This window comes from Leucoraja erinacea, chromosome 2 (genome assembly GCF_028641065.1).
Source record: "Leucoraja erinacea ecotype New England chromosome 2, Leri_hhj_1, whole genome shotgun sequence".
NCBI lineage: Eukaryota > Metazoa > Chordata > Chondrichthyes > Rajiformes > Rajidae > Leucoraja > Leucoraja erinaceus.
In genome coordinates this window covers 60,366,892-60,382,446 of record NC_073378.1, presented here as the reverse complement: position 1 = coordinate 60,382,446, position 15,555 = coordinate 60,366,892, and the positions used below count along the sequence as shown (strand labels likewise).

The window sequence follows — 15,555 nt, the reverse complement described above, 5'->3', positions numbered from 1 at the left end:
AGGCCATCTCGGCCCTACAAGTCCATGCCGAACAACTTTTTTCCCTTAGTCTCACCTGCCTGCACTATTGTAGCAATGTTACAAAATTTTGAGATTTTAAAAATCAAGTCTGCAATTTATCCCATCAGAGCATAAAAATAAGTTTAATTTGACACCTAATTCACTTTCATATCTTCAGTATTAAAAAAGTTATGGCCATTTTCATACTCGGAAATTAGCATCTTGTTCCCTATTGATTTTCCATTGACTTAACTGAAAAGCTGTGATCGAGGACATTTAAATGCCCATAACTTTATTAAAAATTAAGAGAACTGAAAGAAATGTTCAGTTATTATAGATTGAAGCATTCTGAAACAAATATTAAACAATCTTACTTGGATGATCTGAAATTACAGCATATAATTAGTTAGTTCCCCAATTGTAGCTAATTCCAAAATTCAATTACTAGATCTAAACATCTATCCATTTCTTAAGGAAAGATTAACATTTTTAAATAGCCTAAGTGTCCAAAGAACATTCACACAATAATTCACAATAAAACATGATTTTTAAATCTCATTGACATTAATTTATAGGCCAAATGGAAGGAATTTAGTGTTCAATTGCTGTAAATGAATGGCCATTTAAATCAGCTTTCGAGTGGGATCCTGTGTGGAACGCGATGGTTTGGAACGTTCCCATTGCGGTGAATTTGTACACCATATGCCCAGAAAAATACTGCGGGATTTAATGGGCCCCCAAATCCGCTACTCACAACATAAAATTTTGCATAAAGGGATCTTAAGAAGCGCTTTTTAATGTAAAACAGCCTACCTTGCCTTGTCCCCTACATGAGATCTGTCCCGTTGTCGGCGGTCGCGGCTTTAGAGGATGATTTTTAACCTACTATAACAATTAAATGACCCAATTTAGTTTAAAAATAGCTGCAGCGAACTAATGTCGCAGCGATTTTTCGTCAGCAACTAAGTAGGCTGAACAACCTCGATTTCAATAGCCAAGAGAAAATCGCGTTTTAAACCCACCCCCCTCTCAAAGGCGCCAAAGTCGCGCACACGGGCAGCGACAGATCTGCAGCGCCGCTGAAGGTAAGTTTTGAAACATACCTACCTATTGATTCTCAATTGTAAGTTTGGTGATTTTCATGTCTCCTTATTCATCAGACGTTAATGTGGGTTGTGATGTTTGTTTTTTCGAAATGCACAGGAGTTATGAGGATGTTAACTGGGACTGCATGTTACCACCCAAAGCCAAACCTCCAGATCAAACACAAGATATTCAATCTGACCCTTTGTCACGACATTCAACTCTAAAACGATTCGAACCAAGACCTCATGTGTGGCAAGTAAGGGTTTGCATTTTCTGTATGTATATTATAGATTTAATATGGAAACATTCAAAATATATGTGCCTAACCTGTTTGTTATTTGTTGAACATTAACATTGATAAATTACAGATATATTCCAATATGATAATTTTAAGAATGTACAACAAAATAAAAAACAATGATGGAAGAACTCAGCCAGTCAAGCAGCATCTCAGAATCACTGAGTTATTCCAGCAAGGAAAGTAAAATCAGTTAATGTGTTATGTAGGGGGGACCCTTCAGCAGAGCTTAGGGAATAATGGAGGGATGTTAGTTTTGAAAGCAGAGCTTGGAAGAGTGAGGTTTAAGACAAAAAACGAAGGAGATTAGGTAAAACAGATTGGGTAACGAGGAGCATGAGAACTGACCGTTAGTGAGGTGACTTTATAAAAACAAGGTGAGAACAGGGCACAGGAATGATGATGATGGGAATCAATGAAAGTACAGTTCATCTGAAGCTGTCAGACAGTACCCAAAATTGTCATCATCTCAAAATTCAGCACTGTCACCATTTAGATTTTATACTTTTTTTTATTTTTACTGTCTAAATGCAGAATTTCATATTTTCCTGCATTATATTTCTATATGCCAGATCTTTCCCCACCTGCTTAAGCTATAGTCCTTTGTGGCCTCATCCTGTTCACTTCACAATTTACTCTCTAACATACCTTTGCTTTATAGCACTAATCCCTTGTGCCCCTATATTTGTCGTTAGTATAATTTCTACAAAGTTGAGGCCCCAGCACTGAATTCTGTGATGTGCCATTTATTACAGCTCACCAACCATTTGTGCCTATTCTGTTTCATGGTAAGCAGCTTATTTCCTATCGATGCTAATATCTTGCTTCTGCACCACAAGCTTTCATTTTCTGTATTTTTGAACTGGCATACTCATGAAGACAAATTCTTTGGGGCCAAATATATAATGAGGAGAGAAAGAAGCAGTTAATCTTTCCTACCTCATCCCCAGCTCCAGGTCAGTTTAGAAAAAAATCATCAAGTTAAACAATTGTTGCCAAGAGGATTTTTAAGCAAACAAAAATCAATATGTAAGGAAAATATATTGATCAATGCCTGATTTGATCAATTTTTAAGGAAGCTGAGACATTTCAGTAAAAGAAGCCTAAAAATATAAAAGACCAATGTTATTCAGTATTAATTGAAAGATACAGCATTGAAACAGGCCACTGAATCCACCCCTACTATCAATCACCCATTCACGCTGGTTTTGTTATCTCACTTTCTCATCTCCTCTCTGCATGCTAGGGGCAATTTACAGAGGCCAATTATCCTACCAGCCCACATGTCTTTGGGATGTGGGTGGAAAATGGAACACCCAAAGTAAACCTACATGGTCACAGGGCAAATGTGCAAACTGCATGCACACAGCCGAAGATTAGGATTGATCTGGGTCTTTGACGCTGTAAGGCAGCAGGTCTACCAGCTGTGCCACCCAATAGATCAAGCAGCATTTGTCAAGAATCAGTGTTTCACTCTCTGCAGTTTATTGTTTCTTTTTTTTTTAAAAGGTAGATTAGTACATTTGCCAAAGTTTTTAATTAATATTTAAATACTCAAATTCACCTTTACATTGAAGGAGATTTGCTAAACTTACAATTGTCTTGCACAATATTCAGTTATGAGTAATATGGACATCACAGCTGTTCAAGCTTACCCCAGTTTACAAAAGAGACTATAATTCAGTACAGATTTATGTCCTTTGTAATATGCAACAACAAGTACAGGAAGGATATAGAGCTTAATAATGCTGTGTTAAGACAACAAGCTCTCACTTAATGTTTGCAAGATGGAGGAGGTTGTTATTGACTTCACAAAACAGAGTAATGTACATGCTCCTGTCAGCATCAATGGTGCTGAAATGGAGATGGTTAAGGGCTTCGGGTTCTTGGGCATAAATATCATCAATAATGAATCCTGGTCCAATCACATTGACACTGGCCAAGAGAGCACACCAATTCCTTGCCTCAAGAGACTAAGGATTCTCGTCTTCAAAGATTCTTACCAATTTCTACAATTTCTACAGATTTCAACAAAGTTGAGGCCCCAGCACTGAATTATGTGATGTGCCATTTATTACAGCTCACCAACCATTTGTGCCTATTCTGTTTCATGGTAGGCAGCTTATTTCCTATCGATGCTAATATCTTGCTTCTGCACCATGAGCTTTCATTTTCTGTATTTTTGAACTGGCATACTCATGAAGACAAATTCTTTGGAGCCAAATATAGAATGAGGAGAGAAAAGCATCCAACCAGAAAGCAACTTGACTTGGCAACTGCTCTGCCCGAAACTGCCACAAGTTTCAGAGAGGTGTGAATGCAGCCCAGTCCATTGCACTAACCAGCTTTTCTTCTATTGACATCATCTATACTGCACACTGCCTTGGAGAAGCAGCCAACATTATCAAGGACCACTTACACCCAGGTCATTCCCTCTTTTCCCCCTTCCCATCCGGCAGAAGATACTAAAGCTTGAAAGTACATGCCATCGGATTCAGAAACAGCTTCTTCCCTTCTGTTATTAGACCACTGAACTGATTTCATTTGAGTTTAGGGTGTAGTCCCGATCACCAAACTTACCTCACTGTTGCTCTTGTACCATTTTTTATTTACACTTTCTTTGGAACTGTAACACTAAAATGCCATTGTAGCATTATATTCTGCACTTTGGTTATTTTTCCTGTTGAACATGCATATTCCCTGATTGTATTTGTATTTATATATGGTACTAGACTAAGTGGGACCCGTTGGGTCCCAGCATCGCACGGGAGGGCTGGTCCCCCAACACAATATTCCACCTCTCCACCAATTCCAATATTGGTGGCCAGTGGAAGGGGGGGCGAGCTTTATGGAGCGCTAGTATGGGTGTTGTGGGCTGAAGGGACTGGTTTCCAGACATTGGGGGCCGAATCTACATTGGGGGCCGAATGGATTCTTGGGCTGGCAGTTCAGTCACTCAAGCCTGTTGTGCTGGCAGCTCACTCACTCACGGCTGGTGGGCTGGCAGTTCACGCTATTCCTTGAAATTCCATTTCAAGCAGGGTGCAAGGCCAGCAAATTCAAATGCAGTTTCATACCATTTCAAGCAGGGTGCAAGGCCACTAAAGACAGTGAGTCGTGACCTCTCCCTCCTCCGTCTTGCAGAAACTGAGCCACGCCCACACTTCAGGGTTTTATAGTCCCTCCCCCCCCCCCACCCCCTAAACTCACAGTTTAGTAGACATGTGTTCAGTGTTATTCACAGCTCAGACTAAGAGACGCGACCCTCTCGCTCCTCCATCTTGCAGAGACTGACGGAGGCACTCAACTGGGTTTTATAGTCCCTCCGGAAGGGGCGTGGCCTTCAGGAGCGAGAATCTCAACTTTATAAACATTAATAACTCTTTTATTTTTAATCAATGGGAAAAATCCTCTTGTCCTGCGCAGCGGAGAGGGACTCTGAGTAAGATGGCCAAAAATCACAGCCGTAAGTGGCAGCGTTTTTTCTAAAATCAATATACAGAACAAATGGAAGTGGTCAAGATCAGACTTTTAGTAATATAGATGACTTTAGTGGATAGCATGCAAGGTTTTTCACTGTATCTTTGGTATGTGACATTGATAAATCAATACCAATTACTACTACTAATGATAGCTCTGCAATCTCCTACATGTTATCAACTGTAATTATTCAGCGAAAATGGCACACTAATCTTCCATAAGTGAAGTTCTATAGGAGTTCTATACCTCGAACGTCACATCTGAAATTGTAATCATTTTATATGGATTATCTAGCATGCAAATTATGCCAAAATGATGATGAAAAAGCAGCTTACCCAGTCCTGAGACCTTTTCTTCTAAAATTTGACGATAGATAGCTTTTATGTCTGGAACCTGCACACATAAGCTAATATTTCTTTGATTCGATTAGCGATGGTTTGGTGTTTTAGAGAGCTGCTTGAAGATATCATCTTTGAATCAGCAAAGGTTGCTTTGTGTCATCATGTGGGTGTTTGGAATGGGAATACTCTCTCCTGCAACATGTGGAAATGCGTGCATTTGAAACGCATGAATCTCACAAAATCAAATTATGTAATTTTCCTGAAGTGTACACGAGAACAGAAAAGTGAGCTTGGAGCTGGGAATGTTATTGATCAATATTCAGTGTTAATGATGGAAATTTTGGCTTATCTAGTTGGACAGGAATTCATCTGAATCTAAATCTATTTTTACTTACGTGCACAATTCTATTACCACATGGGCAGTCACGGTGGAATAGCGGTAGAGTTGCCTTGCAGCGAGTGCAGAGCCGGAGACCCAGGTTCGATCCCGATTACGGATGTTGTCTGTACAGAGTTTGTACGTTCTTCCCGTGACCTGCGTGGGTTTTCTCAGAGATCTTCTGTTTCCTGCCACATTCCATGGACGTACAGGTTTGTAGGTTAATTGGATTGGTAAATGTAAAAATTGTCCCTGGTGGGAGTAGGATGGGTTAATGTGTGGGGATCGCTGGTCGGCGCAGACCCATTCGGCCAAAGGGCCTGTTTCCGTGCTGCATCCCTAAACTAAACCACACCATTTTAACCGTTAATAGGAATTTGTTAAGGAATATTCATACCATATTTCCCTTTTTGTTAAAAACAAATATAACTGACACAATAAGTTACTTGGTTATTTACTGTTATTCCTAGGCTGTGAGTGGGCTTGGAGTCTGGGACAAATGTCAATCACGGCCCTCAACCGCTGTAGTTAAGCCACACAATTTGTGAGTGATTCTTATTAGCACCTTTAAATTCTTCTTCTTCAACTCTCAATGCTTAATCTAGCAAATATTATAATGAAAATACCATTGATCTGGTTTGATATATTACAAATGTATGTCTATTAAATGTATGGTACAGTTATTATTGTTTTTGAATTTAACATAAACTAAAAATGTGATTAGTCAAATAAATTAAAATTCAAGTACATGGCTTTTGTAGATTGGTTTAAGCATGCAACCAATCATATATAGGTTAGCATCACTAACCCCGCCTTACTGTATCATTTATATTAACACTCACTTCCTATGCTACGGACTACTAACATGCTGTTAAGTTTGTATGTGTATTAAAGATGATCTTAAAGTTACGTGTTGTATAGATGTCATATTTACATGGTGTCAGAGGTGGGATACGAACCCACGCCTCCAAATACTCTCATCAGTGATTAAAGGGGGTTGGCCAGACAGGTGCGCTAGCGTACCAACAGAGGCGCAGCCATTCTTCCCAGTCCATGACGAACTGGTCATACAGGACGATGTCATAGTCAAGGGCCACAAAGTCGTGATCCCCTCATCGTTGCATGATAAATACTACAATGAGGCACACAGCGGCCACCCGGGAGTCGATGCTACACTGAACCATGCACAAAACCTGTTCTACTGGCCTGGGATGGCCAAATATATATGGGGCCGCATATCCTCTTGCCCCACCTGCAACAGTCTTGCACAGCACCAGCAGAGGCAGCCCCTACTGCAACAACCTGCACCAGCCCTGGCCTGGATGTCGGTGGCGGCAGACATCTTTGAATGGCGCAGTAAGCATTACCTCGTCCTCGTCGACTCGTTTTCAAACTGGTTTGAACTAGACCTCCTGACCTCCATCACATCTAAGATCGTCATCCGAAAATTAAGGAAATACTTCTCCACATTCGGCCCACCCGTCCGTTTGCAGACCGACAACGGAAGACAGTTTACCAGCCACGAGTTTAAGCTCTTTGCCAACCGATGGAATTTCCATCACGTCACGAGCAGCCCTGAGTACCCCCAGAGTAACGGACTTGCCGAAATGGGCTGACAGAAGCGCTAAACAACTGATGGAGCAATCGCGCCTGGCCAATTCCGACTTTTACCTTGATCTCCTGAACCTCAGAAACATTACCAGAGACGGGACCCTGGGATCACCAGCCCAGCGACTGATGTCCAGGACAACAAGACCTCCGATTCCGATTGCTCAGCAGAAGCTGATACCTCGAGTGCTGAAGCCTGCTTCAATCCAAAAGCGTATTCAGGAGAAACACGATATTCAGAAACGGTCGCATGACAAATCATGCAAACCCCTACTGCCTCTACTGCCGGGACAGGTTGTTCGTTTACAAGCTACCAGTGGACATTCCCGTCTGGCTACTGTTGTCGGCACAGCTGACGCACCTCGATCTTACCTTGTGGACTATGAGGGGACAGTCTACCGCAGAAGTCGTCAACATCTGCTTGCTGTGCGAGAACCCCGTCCGCCGACGGCAGGACCCTATGCTCCACCGCTTCAGTTCCAGCCGTTCGCTGCCGAACCTTCTACCAATCCCCGCATGCCCCACACCCCTCGCATGTTCCATACTCCTCCACGAGGCGCGGCTGTGGCTAACCGCGGGGTTACTCCTCCTGCACGCTTCCCCTTTCAGTCACCACAAGCCTCTTCCGCGGCATTCTCACCTCCGGGTTCACCGCCTCCCTCTAATCTTTCCGGTGAAGGAGGAGAGGACTTGGTCCGTACGTTTTCGGGCCGCATCAGTAGACCGCCTGTTAGATATGGCAAATTTGTTTAACTTTAATGGCATGGATGCTCTGCTCACTATACTCACTCTTTAAAAGGGAAGGATGTAGATTGGTTTATGCATGCAACTAATCATATATAGGTTAGCATCACTAACCCCGCCTTACTGTATCATTTATATTAACACCCACTTCCTATGCTACGCAGTTCGGTAGCAGACAGGAGTCAGTGACTACTAACATGCTGTTAAGTCTGTATGTGGATTAAAGATGATCTTAAAGTTACGTGTTGTGTAGATGTCATATTTACAGATTTAATGGGGTTTTGTTTAAATAACTATAACATCTTTTACAGTACCAGCCCTTTTCCCAGAATTAGCCAGATTCCACTCTATAGGTAAGTCATTTGGTCCAGCAATAATCACAAAGTATTTTTGTGTTATTGGATTCAAATTCAAATTTATTTTTATTTTTTCTTTGGAAGTGGCTCTGTTGGTAGCACTAACCTTGATGATGTGGATAATCCTTACACTGAATTTACCCCCTTCACTGTTCTTCGAACGAGAAAACCACGACAAACAGATACAAACTAGTAAGTACCTAAAAGTGCTATGTTTATGAATCAGAAAAGTTGCCTTTGCATTAGTCCCATTGTAATATACAAACTGTTAAATGCTAGAAATAGTCTGAAATACAGAAATATAGGAAAACTGTTCCATTGAACTTCTCGGGTTAGATTTCTAGATTATGAAATTTGCCAATGTTATAATTTTATCAATGTTCTTTCAGTGGTCTAAATAATTATCTGTAAACATTTGATTTCTTTCTGTTTCAATTAATTCTTCTGGCTGTAGTACTACTTATGGTATTAAGTTATTTTTTACTTTCTGCAGTCGTCCAGATATCCCTGGTTACACAGGTAAAAGGCAATGGCTTGGCACAGAATCTAACAAATCCAACATTTCAAGTTCTCCAGAACAAGTACTGGGGTAGGTAGTAATCTTCACTGATGCTTATAGTAATTTGCATATGATGCAGTGGCAAGAGTGCAACAAACATATTTGATAATCCCAATATGATATAAAATCTGCTAAATGTCTGTGAATTTACAATATTATGTAAAATAATATGTGTGTTATGATTGTGTTTATAATTTGTTTGGTTGTTTTGTTGTTCCGCGAGCATTGCCACTTTCATTTCACTGCACATCTCGTATGTGTATGTGACAAATAAACTTGACTTGACTTGACTTGACTTGACTTGTGTCCCCCCCCCAAAGCTGAAATTATTGGTGGGCTTTGTAAATATTTTTGTGGAATTTCAAATGCATTGGGAGAAGCAAAATGTCAGGGGCCAGAATTTTGTGCACTTGCAATTGTGTTATTGAGAAATTTCTTGATGCTCTTCAGTGTCGCACTTTTTAAATAGCACCAAGGCCATTTTCTTAACATGTAAATATAAAATGTGCCTACGTGTGTTCATTCACAGTGATTTTCCAAAGAACTATATCACCATCTGCTGGTGGAAAAGCCTAATTTCATGAATACACATGTGTTTCCATCATACGAATTGGATAGAGCACGATGAATAAGTGAATATTATTTATATTTGCTACGCCAAATTGATTGCAGTCTGATTTTCACTAGTAATTAAAGAACCACTTGTAAATTGCTTTGGACAATGAAAAAAAAAATCTATCTTGTGAAAACTGTCTAGGAGAAAAGACTCTCCTCCGAAATCAGACACCATTATCTCCAAGATACATTTATTTGTCACATGTGCCAGTTGGCACAGTGAAATGTGATGAACTAACAAAGAACTTAACTGCTATTTTAACTGTAGTTTGCCATTGAACGTCAAACAATCGCTTTTAATGACACGTATTACTAACCAATGTAACATACAGCCTTTAGCAATAAAAGTAAACTAATTGCTATTGAATTGACCTTTGTTTGAAAATCTGGCAGAAAAAATAATTTTGTTATTGTATGTCTGAAACTCTCTAGCCCCTAATTGGGCTGTCCCACTTGGGCGACCTAATTGGCGAGTTTAGAAGAGTTTGGAAAAATGTCTTGTTGAAGACCTCCTTCGACTATGTTGAAGACCAGCTTTGACTAGCTACGACTAACTTCGGGAAAATTGGACACCGAATAGTGGAGAGTGAAGACGACCTCCTTCGACCTCCCTTCGATTATGATGAAGACTACCTATGACTACCCTCGATTACCTACGACTAACATGCCGACCTATTACGACTAAACCTACGAATAAAAAAACCTACACTGTAATTAAGACGGTGAAAGCACAGTGTATGGGGAAAGGTCACTTTAAAAGAGGGGGGGGGGAGAAGGGGTGGAGAAAACATTTAAGAAGCCAGAGATACACGGCTGTGAAGCACGGCGGACATTAACATTACCGGTCGGATATCCTTGGTTCTGGTTCTTCTTCTTGCGTATGACGTGCACAGCCTAAAGTTGTAGGACAACTTGTTCTATTTGATCTTATTTGATTGTACACGCTGGGTTAATTGCATTCGTTGAAACAGGTGGGCCACGTGAATGTTGCAATCTTCCACCCCATCCTTGGTTCTGAAAACTACTGTTTACGTTGTTTTTCCTAATGAGCCAATGAAATTCACCGGTCAGCACCGGCGACAACCTACGACCTCCTGGCGACCCACTACCACTGCACCTACGGCATGAGAATTCTCGCTACTCTCTAGCTCTGAGAATGCAGGAACTACTCACGACCATGAAGGCGACCTCCCGGCAGCCACCCGCGAACATGTGGCGACCACATAGCCTCCTGTAGTCGCCTAAAACGTTGTCTAAGTGGGACAGGCCCATAAGCATCCTGATCATCCTGTCAAACATTTGAAAAAATATGTTCTGTTCAGGAATTTATGCATTTCCTATTTCATAAATCTGGCTCTAAGCTAATAAATAATGGTTGTAGTGCAGATAAAGGAATTGAAATAAAAGAAAAAATCAGAATATTCACAACTTAACCTTTTTCTTTCCAGAATTTCACAAGGCACTGAAAATTCAGCAAAGCATGGACATCTATCACCCTTATCTAAGATGGTGACAACAGTTCCACCCTCCAATCCTTTTAATGTAAAAACGCCTAAAGTATTTCTGAAGCATTTTGTTTAGCAATATTATAAGAAATCATATTTGCATAGAAAATTTGTGTGATGATTATGACTGTGTAGATTTAATCATTTATTGAAACTGGAATATGAATAATCATTTTATAAACATTTTCTTTTTGTTCCATCAATTTTCTCCCTTTTGCTTCTGAAGCCATTGACATTTGCCAAGTTTGATTTTACAGGTCAAATAGTATCTACACAAATTCCTATTCTTCATTTATTAATCTGCATGGGAAATATTGGGCAGATTATTCAACAGATGAAGGCAATGTATCCGAATTTGGTTTTCGCATCTCATATGTTACAGCAAGCAGAAACAGGGACCAGTTCCAAATTTTAAAAACAAAAGTCACACAGGACAGTTTTTGCTGGAAGGATAATGAGTGTACATTGCTAACGTGCATTGAGTAAGTTCGAAGGATGAAGAAATGTGCAGCGGTTGCAAATCCCACAAATGTAGTGGTCATTTATTGTATTGCCATGATTTGCTTTGCATACTGACAGGTTGTCTTCCAAGTCATGCTGGTTAAAGAGCTCGCAATTCTACAGAAGCAGTTTCATTTTTTGGAACCCACTTGGTTGGTCTGATGGTGTCCTGATGGTGGGAATAGTATTTGAATCTGCACTGACTCAACCACTGTGTATTATCTTGCACTGTGTGCCATCATGCGCTGTGGCTGAGTTTGTAAGAATTCCATTGCACAGTTTTCTAGTTTATGGCAATCAGTGGCACTTCACCTTGTGGCTTGAACACAAAAAGCTTTCTCTATACGTGACAAACTAAACAAAACCTTTTTTTTTAACCGTATGCTATAGAACAAAATGTTATTCAATCCATTGCATAGGAATAGCGTACAATCTGAAGAGGGTCCCGAACCAAACGTCATCTGTCCTTGTTCTCTAGGGATTTTGCCTAATCCGCTGTTGCTCCTGCACTTTGTCTCTTTATAGGAATAGAAAGACTGGTGTAGAGCATATATTTTCATTGTATTGAGTAATTTTGTCGTATTATAACATTGTTTTTGTTGGGTTAATCTAAGGAGGGAAGAATGGAATTAATTCTCCGGAAAATTTTATAACATTGATTTGTTGCATCAACAGCTCACAGCTTTAAAGATTCAAGCGGGTATCAGAGGCTTTCTAAGGACTGAATATAAAGAAATATGAATGAGGATCTTGAAATTTAATCCAGTGTTGCATCTACTCATGGGTCATTGTGTGAATTTGATACATACTGTGAGAGACATGTTTCTGTAATTTGCTTCAATAGAGTTCAGTAGGATAGCCTACCATAACTCCCTATTTAAGGTAGAAGAGGGTTTATTAATCAAATAATTTAGAAGTATACATTAAACTTAACATCTTTCACTGATTTTGACAGCTGGCTGTGAAAAATGGTTTTTAATTTTTCTTGGGTGCTGCCGATGTGTCCCCACGCTTGAGACAATGTTGAAGACAGATGGAGAAGAGCCATCTTATGGCAAGTAAGAATCTGCTTTTTAAAAGAAAAAGGTGTTAAAAAACAGTCGGGAAGAATTTGCAGTTGGTTCAAAACTGTTGGTTCAAAACTGATAGGGGAGAGCGGACTTGATGTCCGAGCATCATCTCCACTGGAGTTCGACCGATAGTGCAGTTTGAAACGTCATCAAATCCTTCTCTCCATAGATGCTGCCAGTTTCTCCAGCATTTTTGTCTACCTTCAATTTTTCCAGCATCTGCAATTCTTAAACAGGACTCAAGAGGAGGTATGTTCAGGAGACAAGTCACTTGTGAAGGTGACAAGGAAACCGAGGATAACAAACTTAAAAATGCAGTTACGTATGTTACAGATGATGACTGATGCGAGCAAGGACAAACTTATTCTCAAGAGAAAATACCAGGACCAAAATACCCTCAAAACTCAAGAAAAGAGTGGAACGATGAATATATCGGGAATGGCTTTTTCCTTCCCCAAGATGAACTGACAAGCCCTGCTCCCTCTGTTTTGCAGTGTAAAATATAGAAACGAGCGCCTGGCTCCTTCAAAATTCCAGACTCATTTAAGAACGAAGCATAGCAATCATCAAAATAAGTCCATACAGTCTTTCAAAAACACTCGTGAGTATTTGTGGAAGCAGCAGAATTTTTTCTAGTCGATGGTAAAGAGTGACACTGTGATTAAAAAAACTTCTTCTTCTTGCCTCTCTTTCATGTGCTCATGAAAGAATAAAAGCCATACACATAGGCTGAGAAAGTTGTCAACCGTGTATGAAAATCTCTGTCAATCTACAACATGGTGGAAAGCAAGCAGTGGATAAAGATGTGCAAATTCCTTTCCAATGAAACTTCGATCTACTATGATTGCTAACGATCTGAAGCATCAACTGATGGCGAAACTGTTGGAAGCACCATTTTTCGCTTTGCAGTTTGACGGAACTACAGACATTAAAAACTATGCACAACTCATTGTGTATTGTCGTTTCCCGGATCAAAGCTTGAGAAAAATTGTCGAGCATTATCTCTTTTGCTTGCCAGTTGGAGAGCAAACAACAGGTGAATTTATTTTCTCCAAGCTTGACAAATGAATGGAATATGAAAATTTATCTTGGAGCAAATATGTTGCTGTGACGACAGACAGTGCTGCAGCCATGATGGGGAAGCAGAAAGGAGCCACTGCCGCATCAAAGAAAAATCCCAGAATTGTACCTTTTTACATTGTTGTTTACGTCGGGAAGCACTGGCTGCCAAAAAACTCAACACTTGTCGCAATGACCAGAGCTGGAATAAAATAGTTTAAGAAGCACTAAAGCAACAAAGGAGTTTTTTCAAAGCTAGAAAATGGTCAGTTCCTGAGTGGCAAAGTCAATCACCCGATCTGAACTCAACTGAGCATGCCGTTTATGTGCTGAAGATAAATCTGAAGTGGACTAGCCCCCAAAACAAACATAAGCTAAAGATAGCTGCAATACAGGCCTGGCAGAGCTTCACCAGAGTCAGGGGGACGGAAATTTCTATAAAAACATGGGGGGGGGGGACACGATTTCTTGGTGGCCACGCACATACAAGGGGTTGGACAGGCTAGATGCAGGAAGATTGTTCCCGATGTTAGGGAAGTCCAGGACAAGGGGTCACAGCTTAAGGATAAGGGGGAAATCCTTTAAAACCGAGATGAGAAGAACTTTTTTCACGCAGAGAGTGGTGAATCTCTGGAACTCTCTGCCACAGAGGGTAGTTGAGGCCAGCTCATTGGCTATATTTAAGAGGGAGTTAGATGTGGCCCTTGTGGCTAAGGGGATCAGGGGGTATGGAGAGAAGGCAGGTACGGGATACTGAGTTGGATGATCAGCCATGATCATATTGAATGGCGGTGCGGGCTCGAAGGGCCGAATGGCTTACTCCTGCACCTAATTTCTATGTGTCTATGTTTCTATACGCGAGGCTTCTGAGGCTTCGGCCATGGGCGGTCACATCGGAGCTGACCTGGTTGGTGACCGACTCTGAACTCCAGCAACAGCAGCTTCGACCACCCCGTGGGGCTTGAATTGGACCGTTTGTGGGGCCTTTCATCGTCCCGTGCGGCTTAAAAACGGCAGCGGGATCTTCCATCGCCCGGCGGGGACTTCAACATCGGGAGCCTCGATAGCCTCGACGCAACAGTTTGACTGCCTGACCATGGGGTGATGGAAGATCCCACAGCCGGATGATGAAAGGCCCCACGAGTGGGCTGATTCAGTCCTTAGAAAGCCTCTGATACCCGCTTAAATCTTTCAAAAGCTACAATGTGATAAATAACACAAACAAATAAAACTGAAGCAAATAAAGGCAAACAGAAGTACCCTTGGAGGGGGAGAGAGAGATGAAAAAAAACAACTAAATAACGTGAGTGGCCGTGAATGAGGGACTCACCTGCAAGCCCACCAGGAAACCCGTTCGACCGGAGCCCTTAATGACCAGACCCGTTTAAATGGTAATTGTACCCGTATCAGACAGTTTTAAGAAATTCTCCGTGAATACCTTCAGTAATACTCAGTCAAAACACAATGTTAATTCAATGTTAATAGTGACATTTAACAAGTGCTTAACAGTGACACCCTCACTGTCTCGTGGAAAGCGGAGATTTTTAATGTATTTTTTTTCACCAAATTTCAAAATACGGATTGTCCCCCACCGCTCAAAACATGGGAGGGACGTGTGACCCCCCCACCTTCCTCCCCCCCCCAATAAACATGACTACCTTAATGTACATGACATTACTGTGTCCTATACATTATGGTGCTCGGAAATGGGGGTCACACGGCTCCGGTCGAACGGGTTTCTTGGTGGGCTTGCAGGTGAGTCCCTCATTCACGGTCACTCGCGTTATTTAGGTTTTTTTTCATCTCTCTCTCTCTCTCTCTCTCTCTCGCTCCCTCTCCCCCTCCCCATGCAGTAGACGTGTTTTAGTACAGGATTTTTTAATCTGCACTTTTTCCATAACTGTACTGCTATTATGTCATAAAATCATATTCGCACTCTGGTATTTTTCTGTTT

General features: G+C 41.0%; 1 protein-coding gene across 1 annotated transcript in view; it reads left to right on the top strand.

Annotated features, from left to right (window-relative positions):
- Positions 1 to 15,238, top strand: part of LOC129710504 (spermatogenesis-associated protein 48) — a 41,584-nt gene extending 26,346 nt beyond the window's left edge. Inside the window, exons 4-9 of the mRNA XM_055657499.1 lie at positions 1,204 to 1,342; positions 6,055 to 6,128; positions 8,248 to 8,289; positions 8,377 to 8,484; positions 8,786 to 8,881; positions 10,915 to 15,238. Coding sequence (XP_055513474.1) covers positions 1,204 to 1,342; positions 6,055 to 6,128; positions 8,248 to 8,289; positions 8,377 to 8,484; positions 8,786 to 8,881; positions 10,915 to 11,047 — 592 coding nt within the window. The 3' untranslated portion in view covers positions 11,048 to 15,238. The remainder of the gene's footprint in view (positions 1 to 1,203; positions 1,343 to 6,054; positions 6,129 to 8,247; positions 8,290 to 8,376; positions 8,485 to 8,785; positions 8,882 to 10,914) is intronic.
- The last annotated feature ends 317 nt before the right edge of the window (positions 15,239 to 15,555 follow it).